The sequence below is a fragment of the Arachis hypogaea genome, chromosome 13 (assembly GCF_003086295.3).
Source record: "Arachis hypogaea cultivar Tifrunner chromosome 13, arahy.Tifrunner.gnm2.J5K5, whole genome shotgun sequence".
Taxonomy (NCBI): Eukaryota; Viridiplantae; Streptophyta; class Magnoliopsida; order Fabales; family Fabaceae; genus Arachis; species Arachis hypogaea.
The window spans coordinates 115,222,560-115,235,488 of NC_092048.1; the positions used below are offsets into that span (position 1 = coordinate 115,222,560).

The 12,929-nt window shown below is 35.8% G+C and overlaps 2 protein-coding genes across 3 annotated transcripts; both read left to right on the forward strand.

Moving 5' to 3' along the window:
* Positions 1 to 925: 925 nt before the first annotated feature.
* On the forward strand, positions 926 to 5,207 carry LOC112732798 (uncharacterized). The gene is made up of 14 exons (XM_025781599.2): positions 926 to 1,391; positions 1,544 to 2,206; positions 2,284 to 2,405; positions 2,479 to 2,596; positions 2,678 to 2,776; positions 2,871 to 3,170; positions 3,281 to 3,388; positions 3,494 to 3,565; positions 3,700 to 3,786; positions 3,985 to 4,056; positions 4,145 to 4,234; positions 4,381 to 4,488; positions 4,721 to 4,789; positions 4,890 to 5,207. Exons 1-14 carry the CDS (start codon positions 1,134 to 1,136, stop codon positions 4,962 to 4,964), a joined length of 2,241 nt encoding a protein of 746 aa, XP_025637384.1. The 5' UTR covers positions 926 to 1,133; the 3' UTR covers positions 4,965 to 5,207.
* A 115-nt stretch (positions 5,208 to 5,322) lies between these two features.
* LOC112732799 (tetraspanin-10) lies at positions 5,323 to 8,482 on the forward strand. 2 transcript variants are annotated; one of them, XM_025781600.3, is made up of 11 exons: positions 5,323 to 5,916; positions 6,108 to 6,220; positions 6,330 to 6,384; positions 6,504 to 6,559; positions 6,914 to 6,961; positions 7,052 to 7,100; positions 7,185 to 7,268; positions 7,371 to 7,438; positions 7,532 to 7,657; positions 7,743 to 7,818; positions 7,898 to 8,482. In XM_025781600.3, the coding sequence occupies exons 1-11, from the start codon at positions 5,863 to 5,865 to the stop codon at positions 7,961 to 7,963; spliced, it is 795 nt and encodes a 264-aa protein (XP_025637385.1). In that variant the 5' UTR covers positions 5,323 to 5,862; the 3' UTR covers positions 7,964 to 8,482. The 2 variants fall into 2 exon arrangements, 1 of the variants encoding a protein (XP_025637385.1); XR_003168123.3 differs by having other exon boundaries at positions 5,645 to 5,916; positions 7,532 to 7,671; positions 7,898 to 7,966.
* Positions 8,483 to 12,929: the final 4,447 nt, after the last annotated feature.

The following is a 12,929-nucleotide window of genomic DNA, read 5'->3' on the forward strand; positions in this document are numbered from 1 at the left end:
CACCATGTTAAAAACAAGGATATACTATAGAGTTTTTGCACGTCATAAAAAAATAACAATGCAACTAAAATACACCCAAATAGTTCTGATCTACACCCGAACGTCTAGTATAAAATACACAAAATTAATCAAAACTTGTACATTAGATTCAATTCACAATCAATGTTCACGCATTAATTTCACAGTCAATGTTCACGCATTATTCAGCTAGACAATCATAAACGACTAACTGCATCAAATTCAGATTTAATAATTAACTGAAACTAAATCACAACTCAGGAACTTCATTCGATTCAAATTCAAAATCCACTTCGCCCTGATTCAGCTGACAATCTAAAGTTGAATCATCCATTATCTTCAAAAAGATTTCAAAACTTGATTTCAGAAACCATGAAAATCGAGAAAAATGAAGCAAGAAAACAGAGAGAGAAACGAACGTAAATGACGAAGGAGAAACCAGTGAGAAACGCACGTAAACGAATGAAAATGCAAAGAGAAACGCACGAACGAGATCGAACAAAGAAGGCAAGAAATTCGAAAAAGGAAACGAAATCCTTTGAAAAAAGGAAGTTATATATTCGCGCGGTAATTGATTTAAAAGTCTGTTAAGGAGGCGCGTGAAACACACATGCCACAAAAGGCGCGTTTGAGGGTAAAGGACTTGTAACACTTGTAAGTGTTAATCACTTGTATGCTGAGATTATTCCTAATAATAAAACAATAATATTATATCACATTGTGCGATTTAGATTAAATTGGATCAATTTTGAGAAGTAAATTTAAAATTTGATCTAATCCATGTGATTTGTCATAATTAGAATCCAATCAAATCTAAATTAGTACAATTTTAATTTGTTTTTAATTTGAATTGAATTTGATGATTTTTTTAATTTAGATATATTTGGATTTGAAAATTTCTAATATTAGTAGTAAATGGAAAAAAAAATAAGTTCTAAAGCCACGCCACAATGCTTAGGATAACACTTTGTTCTCCTGTTCTCTCTGCTCGATAGCTGTTTTATCCAAAGCCAAATTCTCGGATTCTCAAATTCGCAAAGTATGTAACGCTAAAACCCTTCAATAAGAAGAATAATCATAACATTCAGAACTTGCAAATTCAAACTTTGAGGAAAATGGGTTTCCATGCTCTTGCCAATAGCAAATCCTTCTTCACCAGCGAAACCCACCTTCCTTACCTTCCTTCATTTTCATCTGATAGAAGAAGACCAACACCAACACCACTGACAAGAACACTTCATTTGAATCAAAGACCCAATTCACTAAGGGTCTTTGCCTCGCAGGAAGAGCCCCCGAAGCTCAATAGCCAGGACTTGATGGAACTCAAGTTTGGACGCTTACTTGGAGAGGACCCTAAGCTTACTCTCGCCAAGGTTCCTTTCTTTTTCTTCTCAATTTTCCTTATTCATTCACCCTTTTGCCTATTTATTTCTATTTGTTTGTTAGGGTCCTTAAAGGAATAACTTGAATTTTGCTGTGTGTATATGCCTGTTGATTATATTCATTGTGGTACTTGTTGTTTCAGATAATGGGAAGAAAAGCTAACCCTGATGCTACTTTTCTTGATATTGAGAAATCGTATTATAAGAAGGGGAAACACGTTGAGGTGGAGGAAGTTCCATTTGAAGGTTCTAAGGAAAGGAAGTCATCGAGTAAATTGGATGGTTTGGGTTTGGTGCGGCCTGTTCCGGCTAAAGGGGCAAGCTTCCAATCCAGTGATAACAAAGTTCCATTGGAGATTAAGAAACCGAGCCAACAGCAGAGTAATGCAGGGAATGTCAATAAAAGTATTCTGAAAAAGCCACTGCAGAGTAATGCAGGGAGTCTTAATATAAGTAGTGCTCCTAATGTTATTCTGAGAAAGCCAACCGTGTATAAAGAGGATGACGAAGACGTGTTGTCGAGGTTGAGAGTAAGACCAAATTTGTATCAGCACATGCGGGATGGACAAGTGAAGGAGAAGTTTAGTGATATGTCGCTTTTGAGGAAGCCTGAACCACCAATTGCCAAGGATGAAGATACAAACCAAGAGTCTTCTACTCGTGCGGACAATGAAAATGATTTGAAGATCAGTGTAGAAGATTCAAGAGGTAAAGCTGGTAACTGGACATTATTAGAACAGCCTCATAGACCGGAGAGCAACAATGATGAACAGTCTGCTGATTCAAATGTTATGCTTAAAAATGATGTAGGTGCTAATATTCATTGGAATATAGAATCATGTATGCGACTTGTCCTTTATTAATTTCATGCTTGATTGATTAGGAATTGGAGCAGCATTATGAGTTCCAACAGGAGCTGTCTGATTCAAGTCAACTGTCAAATTTAAATTCAGTTGATAAAGTGGACTTGTCTGTGCAAGTTCCGCTACAGGGAAAGCCGCAAAGGTATGTGAAATTACCATTATAATTGTATATTTCAGTTTATGATTGCAATAACTTTAAGGCATTTTCAATATAGATTAGACCAACATGTGAAGCAAACCTCAGATGTTGTTGAAGAGAATGCTTTTATGAATACCGGAGGTTACAAAAACAATGATGAACTAGGGAATCTTGTCGATGTTTCAGATTTTCAGGTCAGATTATATGGAGTATATAAGTTATTTATCAGATGCTGATGCTTTTGAATAGAACCTTTATGCTATTTGTTAATGTAGGAGGGTGAAGATGCTGATTGGACCAGGGCGGAAGATTTGATTAGGAATGGAGATAGGGCAGATGTGGAAATATTAAGTTGTAGTAGCAAAGGCTTCATTGTAAGTACTTAATATCTTCATTTCTAATATTTCTTAGTATTGGATGCATTTCTCTTTGTATATAGTCTCTGAACTTGATTACACGATTTTACAGGTATCATTTGGTTCTTTGGTAGGATTCCTGCCGTACCGTAACCTTGTTTCCAAGTGGAAGTTCTTAGCTTTTGAGTCATGGTTAAGAAAGAAGGGATTGGATCCATCCATGTACAAGCAGAGTTTAGACACTATTACAAGCTATGATGCTGAAAAAAATAAAATTTCTCCCAATTCTCCCCTATATCAGGAGAATGATACTAATGTTGAAGAGAAATTTTCTCCAGATATCAAAATGGAAGATCTGTTAAGGATTTATGACCAAGAGAAAATTGAGTTTTTGTCCTCTTTTATTGGGCAGGTTTGGTGCTTAAAATACAAGAACTCTTTACAGATATTTTCCCAAAATTTATTTTCAAATGTGAGGTTTGAATATCATCATTCTTTTTAATAATACTCAATTATATGCAGAAAGTTAGAGCAAATCTATTATCCGTAGAAAGAAAATCTAGAAAGCTCATATTTTCATTAAAACCAAAAGAGAAGGAAGACCTACTTGAGAAGAAGAGAAATCTCATGGTAACTACTTAAGTTATGATAACTGCTCTTGAATTAGCATGAGGCATGTGTTGTTGAGTGGATGCAACATCAAGTGATCTTTCGATATCTCCTTTCTTATGGCAGGCTAGACTTCAGGTTGGGGATATAGTAAAATGTTGCATCCAGAAGATAACTTACTTTGGGATTTTTGTAGAGGTATGTAAGGCATTTTATATTTAATATATGGGTCGTTCATTTTGACAATCTTATTTCGTTGTCTTATTAAAGCAACGAGAAGTGGAAGTACCTTGTTTAACCTTTTCTTTTTTGGTGTGTGTGCATGCGTGTAGCTTGAAGGGGAGTCTGCACTAATTCATCAATCAGAATTATCATGGGATGCCACCTTGAACCCAGCATCATACTTCAAGATTGGTCAGGTATTTTCCTCCATGACAGTGTGACAATTAGGAAAGTGGAGAATTATTTTTGGATGCAAGCTATAAATGATCTATTTCTATGGAATTAGCCAAATATTTTCCATTCTAAGTATAGGAGGCATTAATTGCGTAGCCCAGATGTGCATAGTCTTTCTACGCTACTTTGTGTTTTACTTTGAGTCCTACTTCTTGCTCCAGGTTATAGAGGCAAAAGTTCTGCAATTAGACTTTGCTCTTGGGCGCATATCTTTATCGTTAAAGGGAGTCACGGTAATATATCTACATGAATATTTAATCTTTGAACATTTTCTTTATTTTAAAACTTGGAGATTTTACAAAGCACACCTTCCTTTGGCAGCCCGATCCATTAATGGATTCCTTGGAGTCTGTAGTTGGGGAGCATGGACACTTAGATGGGAGACTGGAAGAAGCTCAAACAGATGAGGAGGTAATGACCTTCAATCTTTATCTGGGAATATAGAAGTTACTTTAAATACTTTGAAAAGTAGTGTAATCAACTACACTTCTCTTTATTTTCTGGTTGGTTTTATGGTATGACATGGCTAATTATAATATCATGCTTGTTTTTGACAGTGGCCTGAAGTTGAATCTCTCATCAAAGAATTACAAAAGATTGAGGGGATCGAGTCTGTTTCAAAAGGCCGGTTCTTCAGAAGCCCTGGTTTGGCACCAACTTTCCAGGTATAAAACACATTTGAACCTCTGCATGTGGATATGCATTTAATTGTTTGCTTTTAATCCGCCAGAACTTGCCATCAAGTTAGCATTATGCATCATGCAATTTGGGTTCTGCACATGGTTGAGGAAGATTGATCAACTCTCATGTGGAGGAGTTATTGTCTTGTAATTTTGTAGTTGAAAAATAATGTTGCTGGTGAAAAATGTGATTGTTTCTTGGTTTATTTGCTTGCAGGTTTACATGGCATCGATCTTCGACAATCAGTACAAGTTGCTGGCTCGATTTGGAAACAAAATACAAGAGGTAATGCTTTTTGGTGGTCTACTTTGTTTATATGCAGGTGATAGTTGAAAGGATGATTGATGTTAACCCCTCTAATCTGCATATGAATCATGTTGGGCAGGTGATAGTTGAAACGTGTATAGATAAAGAAAGGATGAAGTCGGTGATAATGACATGTACCAATAGAGTGGAATAGTGGCTGCAAAGTGCAAAAACTGCATATTCTTTTGCTGAGTGCAGGCTGCAAACCTCCAACCGAAGTTGATTAACACCCACTTGGGCAAGAGCATAGTTGTACAATTTCATTATAAAGTTTTGTCCTTTTTTGAGGGGTGGGATTGGGTGGCCTTCATTGTAGTGAAAGAAAGGAAACATGTAGATTGTAGAGGAATCTTGAAATGGTTTGATTTGCGTCTTAATGTATATAATTCCTAGTAAATACATGTTTTTAAAATTTGCATTAAAATCTGAAAGTTGGAAAACAATTATGACAATATAGATGTCCACAAGATATGTTTAAATTTGGTAAAAGATTAATTGAATTATAGAGTTTGTCTCATACAAAAAATTGGAATATAGTAGCATGAGTTTGCATAAGACACAAGATTAAATATTGCTTTGAAAATAATTAAGCCATTAAATTTTAAGCCATTCATTTAAGATTATCATTAGTAAAAAAAAAGTATTTTTTAATAATAAATTAAAAACTTAATTTTTTTTTTTCCAATTAGTATTTTAACAAGTGCCTATCATTCGTTAGAAAAATTTTTAAATTATTTTTAGTACATTTAAAATATAAAAAATTTAAATTTTCGGAAAAAAAGAAACAGAGAAAAGGAAATATATTGTGCCGAAGCATAGGATGGGGTTAACGTTGTAATTGACCAGAGTTTGACTGAAGTTTGAATATCTCTGAGAATAAAGACATAGGTAGATTACTGTGTAAAAGCTAAAAGGTTTGTGTTTCGTTCATGGAGTGTCGTGTCGTACCGTAGCGTGTTCCATTTCGTGGCGTGCAGCGTGCGGCGCATATTCATCGACCCATCAAATTTCAAGACTCACTTCCTCACTTCTCCTTCCTTTCACAACAAACAATGGGTGTCGGAACTAGCACCTTCGTTACCAGATGGATCAACTTCCTCACCATGGTAACTTCTTCACCATCTTTGAATACCCATTTCCTACATTTCCTCTCATAATTTCAAAATTCAAATATAAAGATTAAATCTTTTGGGTTTGCTGCATTTTTCACTTAATGTGCTTTCTGCTGTTTACTCTTGCATACCCCAGGCTACGGTTTTTAGCAGCTAACTTCACTTCTGATGGACTCCTTTTGCAGGTTTTAGCCATCGTTGTCATAGTATTTGGGGCGTGGATGAGCATGCATCATGATGGGTGCAGAAAGTCTCTCACTTTACCTGTGTTAGCCCTTGGAGCAGTTATTTTCTTAATGTCAGCTTTCTAGCATTCCTCATGATTTTGGTGCTTTATTTTTTTTTTTATCTTGCAATATTTTTCTGCTAGTTTGTAATCCTTGTATCACGTTTTTTATGTTGTACAGATCCATAGTCGGTTTTTTGGGCGCCCTGAAAAATAACTCCATACTGTTGTGGATTGTATCCTTATCATGCATTCTTAGGATGCTCGTATAAGTGCATAATGCCTTCTTTCGTTTTTCTATTCTAATCCAAAACCTAGAAATATTCAGTTAGCCTCCTTAACATTGCACCTGCAGTATCTGATCTTGCTGTTCTTTGTCTTGGTGGGAATCTTGGTGTTCACTGTATTGGTGTAAGTATGCAAATTCATTGACAAAGTTATTAACATCTCTTAACATAATTGTATTCACATTGCTGAGCTATGTTGGTATGTTCATCATTTAATCCAATTTAGGAGGGTACATGACTGCTCTGTTTGTAAATTCTCAGGAGCAGGTAGTTAATGTTTTAGAATTTATTACATATCAAAAACTAGCAAAAAGTGGAAACATGTGAAGCTCAAAAAATTGCTTATATATTTTAATTTTAATGTGGTGTAAACAGATGTGTGTTACGTATTCTGGATCTCTTATCAATCAGCTAATCAAGCTGAATGAATTATACTACTCTTGCTCAGATCTTATATAATCTTCTACCATTGTGTCAGGTTCATTGTGACTAATGATGGATCAGGTCATAGTGTGACTGGATTGAGGTAGGGACTCGAGCAATATCCTTCTATGTTGACATAATTATACTCCTTCATGATAGCAAACCATGAATGACATCCTTCTTGTCTGGTTAGGTACAAGGAGTATCAACTTCAAGATTATAGCTCTTGGTTTCTCAAAGAGGTAAGGTTATTATCAACATAGAGAATTGATAATGCACAATAACATTTCAAGAGGAACTTTCTTGATATGTTCTTTTTATTTCAGTTGAACAATTCTCACAACTGGGAGCGACTTAGGGTTTGTCTTGTTAAATCTGATGACTGCAATAAACTATCCAAAAAATATAAGGTCTGGGCGCTGCAGTATTTCACTGAAATTAGTTATATGCTAGTTGTTCTATCCTCTACCCAAAGAATTCTGATTTATCCCATTTCCAATTTCATGCTACAGACTCTCAAAGAATATAAACTAGCTAAGTTGAGCCCTGTCGAGGCTGGTTGCTGCCGACCACCTTCCCAGTAAGTTGTGTTCTTCAGTTCAGAATGCATTTCCGTTGTTTATAGCAGTCGCCAAAGTACATTTCAATAGTTATGTTCATGTTATGTCCTTAGATGTGGGTTTCCCGCTGTAAATTCCTCCTACTATGACTTGACATTTCATCCGGCTAGTGCTAACAAAGATTGCAAGCGATACAAAAATTCCGGAGCTATCAAATGTTATGACTGTGATTCTTGCAAGTAAGCATGTCCAGGTAGCCCATGATTCATGTTCTTGTTCTCTGCATGTCGATGGTCACACTGTCATGATTGCGTAATTTTGCAGGGCTGGAGTGGCACAATACATGAAAATTGAGTGGAGAGTTGTAGCAATATTCAATGTTGTGCTATTTGTTGTGTTGGTAAGACATTGCTGACGAAAATCAACGAACCCTTCAATAATAATTAATCTTTCATGACATGGTTTTGTTGAAATGGCAGTGTATTGTATACTTTGTGGGATGCTGTGCAAGACGAAATGCTGCCAGGGGCCATTCTAAAGCTTAAAGACTTGAATATTATCATATTATGTTGTTGATATCTCCAATATTATTCTTTGAGAAAAGGACAAATAGCTCATTGACCTTTTAATCCGCAGACATTTAAATTCTTGAAGATTTGAAAATATATTTAAATCCCTGACCTTTTCAAAACCTAGATATATTGATCCCTTATGTTCACTTGGGTCTGTCAGACTCAACGGAAAAATCAAACGTGACTCTCGTTGTACTGACCTGGTTGATATGGATGCGCACGTGAGAGAGTTTTTAAAATTGAACAAATTAGAGTAAGGGATTGATATGTCTAAATTTTGAAGAGGTCACTGAATTAAATGTATTTTTAAATCTTTAGAGATTTAAATGTCTGAAGACCAAAAAGTTAGGAATTGAATTATCTTTTTCTCTTTTTCTTTTATTTGATGTGCATAGAAAATTCAAAATTAGAGTGCAAAATGTAACACTATTAATCATTACATATACTTAGTGGGTTTGTTTGGATGAGCTTTTATAAAATATCTTTGTTTAAGTGATTTTTTTTAAAAAATCTTTTAAAAAAATAAAAGTAATTTTATGTTTAGATATTTTATATAAAAATATTTTTTAATTTAATAATATTTGGATATAATAATATAAAAATATTTTTTTCTTTATTTATATTGTTAAAAATATCTTTTTTAAGTAAAAAATATCTTTAAAAAAATGTAAATTATAGTTTTTTTAAAAAAAAATTTATTTAGTAATTTTATTTTTACTATTAAAATTTTGTTAAATATACTATATATAAAAAAAAAAAATTCAAGGTTCCAACTTGGCAACTCCAATCTTCTTACTTGGTGCCTTGGTGGTTAATATGGAAGTCCTTAACCCATTGGTCGTGTTGTTTTGAAGAGGGACAACTCCTTTCTGATGTTTTGGAGATTTTAACTAAGGAGTCAAATTTTTTTATCAATATTAATTAATTTTTAAATAATTTTTTATTTTAAATCTTCTAAAAAGTAAAAATTTTAAATGAGAAAAATTATATAATATTAATTGATTTATATATGTATTCTTTTCGGTTGTATATATATTCTCACTATCATTTACAAGTCACATTTTTTAACAAGTCATATTTTCTAACAAGTCACATGGAGAATAGTTGGTGGATATTTCAATAATAATATCTTTTCATATCCTGTCTTAGAAACATAGTTAGACCTAAAATGAATAGTTCCAATTAAGAGATTCAATAACCTAATCTACACTTATTCGACTTCATAGAGATCGGCAACAAGAGTTCGGCTCCACTTATCTAAGTAAGTAACCGACTTTTAAGATATCTTTCACTCATTTACAAAGGAGATTTCAACAACTTCCTTAAAAAAAGGGAACGGTCATCTACTATAAAAGGTGGAGTTACTCGATTATCTATTATATTATAAATACACTGACCATAGTTGTAAGCACCGAACCGATTAGGCTACTGATTCACTAGTTTATCGGTTAAACCGATGAACCACTGGTTGAACCGGTTATATGTAAATAAAAAATATAAAATAGCCAAAAACCTAAAATTAAAACTTAAAATACATATCTTCACTAATATTTTAAAAACGATTAAGTTTCAACAAATTATAATCAACAAGTTATAATCCGATTATTATTAAATATAAAATTCTAGTATTTTTTCATGATATAGATTTTTTAATTTTATTTTTATATTAAAGTGTTTTTATATTTTTATATTTAACTCCGCCTATGTTACACTTGCAGTACATAGCCGGTCCCAAACCCGGATAAAGGAGGAGGGCTGTGTTAGGTCTTCGATAACCAACATAAAAATATAGTCGAACCCCATGACATGAATCAAAGACATTATTGCGCCAAAGCTAGGTCGTTGCCGGAAGCAATGCGCTATATGGCTCGAGTATGGTGTCAAATGAGCAAGAGCCGCTGCATCGGTGCTCGGATGTAGTGTTAAATGAGCAAGAGTTTCCGCGTTTTCGTGAACGAACGAGGGTAAATAAGCTAGTTCACAAAGTAAAAGGTAAAGGTCGGAGCGATAGAAGGTTGAGATTTGGGACATGGAACATAGGCACTCTAACAGGAAAGTCCATGGAGGTGGTGGACACCATGACAAGGAAGAAGATTAACATTATGTGCCTACAAGAAACAAAATGGGTTGGTGCGAAGGCTAGGGAGTTGGATACTTCTGGTTTCAAACTTTGGTATACAGGAAAGGTGAAGAATGGGAATGGGGTTGGTATTATTGTGGATAAGCAGTGGAAGAAGGATGTAGTGGATGTCAAGAGGGTGGGAGATCGGATCATCTCTATCAAACTTGTGGTGGAGAGAGGTGCTTTTCATATGATTAGCGCTTATGCACCGCAAGTGGGTTCGGACGAACAACACAAGATAAGGTTTTGGGAGGATCTAGAGAGTTTGGTCCAAGGCATACCTTCGTCAGATAAGATTTTCTTAGGAGGAGATTTAAATGGCCATGTTGGAAGAGAAGTGACTGGGTATGGAAGTATTCACGAAGGCCATGGTTTCGGGGTGATCAATGCTGAGGGTAAAACTATTTTGGACTTTTCCTCAACCTTTGACATTCTCATCGCAAATACATGTTTTAAAAAGAGAGACGAACATCTTATAACCTATAAGAGTGGCATGACAAGCTCTCAAATCGACTTCTTCTTGTTGAGGAGAATCGACCGGAAATTTTGCATTAATTGTAAAATTATCCCGGGAGAGAGTTTGACAACACAACATAAGGTGGTCGTCATGGATTTTTGTGTTGAGTAAAAGTTGAGGAAAAGACATCATACGAAGAACTCAAGGACGAGGTGGTGGCGGATGAAAAGTGAGGAACAAAGAAGCTTCCTAAGATGGGTAGGAGAAGAGGCAAAGTGGGATGGGAAAGGAAGCGCGGAAGAGATGTGGAGGGAGATGGCAGAAGCTATTAGAAGAACAGGAAAAGAAAGCTTTGGCGAATCTAAAGGAATAGGACCAAGAGACAAGAAGTCTTGGTGGTGGAATGCGAGTGTACATGAAAAGATAAAGATAAAAAGGGAGTACTTTAAAGAGTGGTCTTTATGTCGCAATGCAGATAATTGGAAAAAGTATAAAGCGGCTAAGAAAGAGACAAAAGTGGCTGTAAGTGAGGCAAGAATAAGAGCATATGAGGGTCTCTACCAGTCTTTGGGCACGAAAGAAGGAAAAAAAGTATATATAGAATCGCAAAGAGCCGTGAAAGAAGAACGAGAGATTTGGATCAGGTTAAGTGCATAAAGGATAAGGATGGAGAGGTGCTGGCTCAAGAGGAGAAGATTAATGAAAGGTGGAAGAGCTACTTCTACGAGTTATTTAATGAAGGACAGAAGACTCTTCCGAGCCTTGGTCGGTTATGCACAAGAGAAGAAGATCAAAACTTTGACTACTATCGAAGGATTCGAGACTTCGAGGTAAAATAGGCTCTAAAGCAGATGAAAAATAGCAGGGAAGTAGGACCTGATAATATCCCGATTGAGGTTTGGAATGGCCTTGGAGGGAAAGGCATCAACTGGTTAACCAAGCTTTTTAATGAGATTTTAAGGTCAAAGAAGATGCCTGATGAGTGGAGAAGAAACACCTTGGTACATATCTACAGGAATAAGGGGATATACAAAGTTGCGAAAACTATAGAGGGATCAAGCTCATGAGCCATACCATGAAGTTATGGGAAAGGGTGATAGAACGGAGGTTGAGAAAAGAGACACAAGTAACAGAGAACCAATTTAGATTTATGCCAGGCAGATCCACAACCGAAGCAATATACCTGTTAAGAAGGATGATGGAGAGATATTGTAGTAATAAAAGGGATCTACATATGGTGTTTATTGATTTGGAAAAAACATACGATAGGGTGCCAAGGGAGGTCTTATGGAAGGTTTTAGAAAAGAGGAGAGTAAGGATCGCATATATTCGTGCAATTAAAGACATGTATGATGGGGCCACAACTAGTGTGAAGACTCAAGGTGGTGTGACAAAGGAATTTCCTATTGTTATAGGATTACACCAGGGATCATCCTTAAGCGCATATCTTTTCACATTAGTCTTGGAAGTACTCACAGAGCACATCTAAGAGCCTGTGCCATGGTGCATGCTTTTTGCTGATGATATCGTCCTTATGGGAGAGTCAAGGGAAGACCTAAATAAGAAGTTGGAGTTATGGAGAGGAGCTATAGAAGTGTATGGTCTGCGCATAAGCCGTAGCAAGACGGAATATATGGAATGTAAGTTCAGTCTGAGAAGGGAAAACTCTAATATAGAGGTGAAGATTGGAAAAAACATCCTACCAAAAGTTAAAAGTTTTAAGTATCTTGGGTGCATCATACAGGATAATGGAGAGATTGAACAAGACATAAATCATAGGATCCAAGCAGGTTGGTCAAAATGGCGGAGTGCATCTGGTTTTATATGCGACAAAAAAGTGCCTTTAAAACTTAAAGGTGAATTCTATCACATTGCTATAAGACCGGCTATGCTTTATGGTACGGAGTGTTGGACGGCCAAAAGGGAGCACGAACATAAGCTGAGTGTGGCAGAGACGAAGATGTTGAGATGGATGAGTGGTCATACGCGATTGGATAAAATAAGGAACGAAGATATAAGGGAGAGAGTTAGAGTAGCACCCATTGTGGAAAAGATGGTTGAATCGCGTCTCAGGTGGTTTGAACATGTGAGAAGAAGACCGACAGAACACCCAGTCAGGAGGGTGGATGAGATAGAAGATGGACAAGGGATGAAAGGCAGAGGAAGACCTAAGAAGACTATCCATGAGGTGGACAAGCGAGATCTACATGTAAACGGTCTCTCTGTAGACATGATACATGACAGAGCACAATGGTGTCATTTGATTCATGTAGCCGACCCCACCTAGTGGGACAAGGCTTTGTTGTTGTTGTTGTTATTGTTGTTGTTGTTGTTGTTGTTGAAAGTATTTTTATATTTAT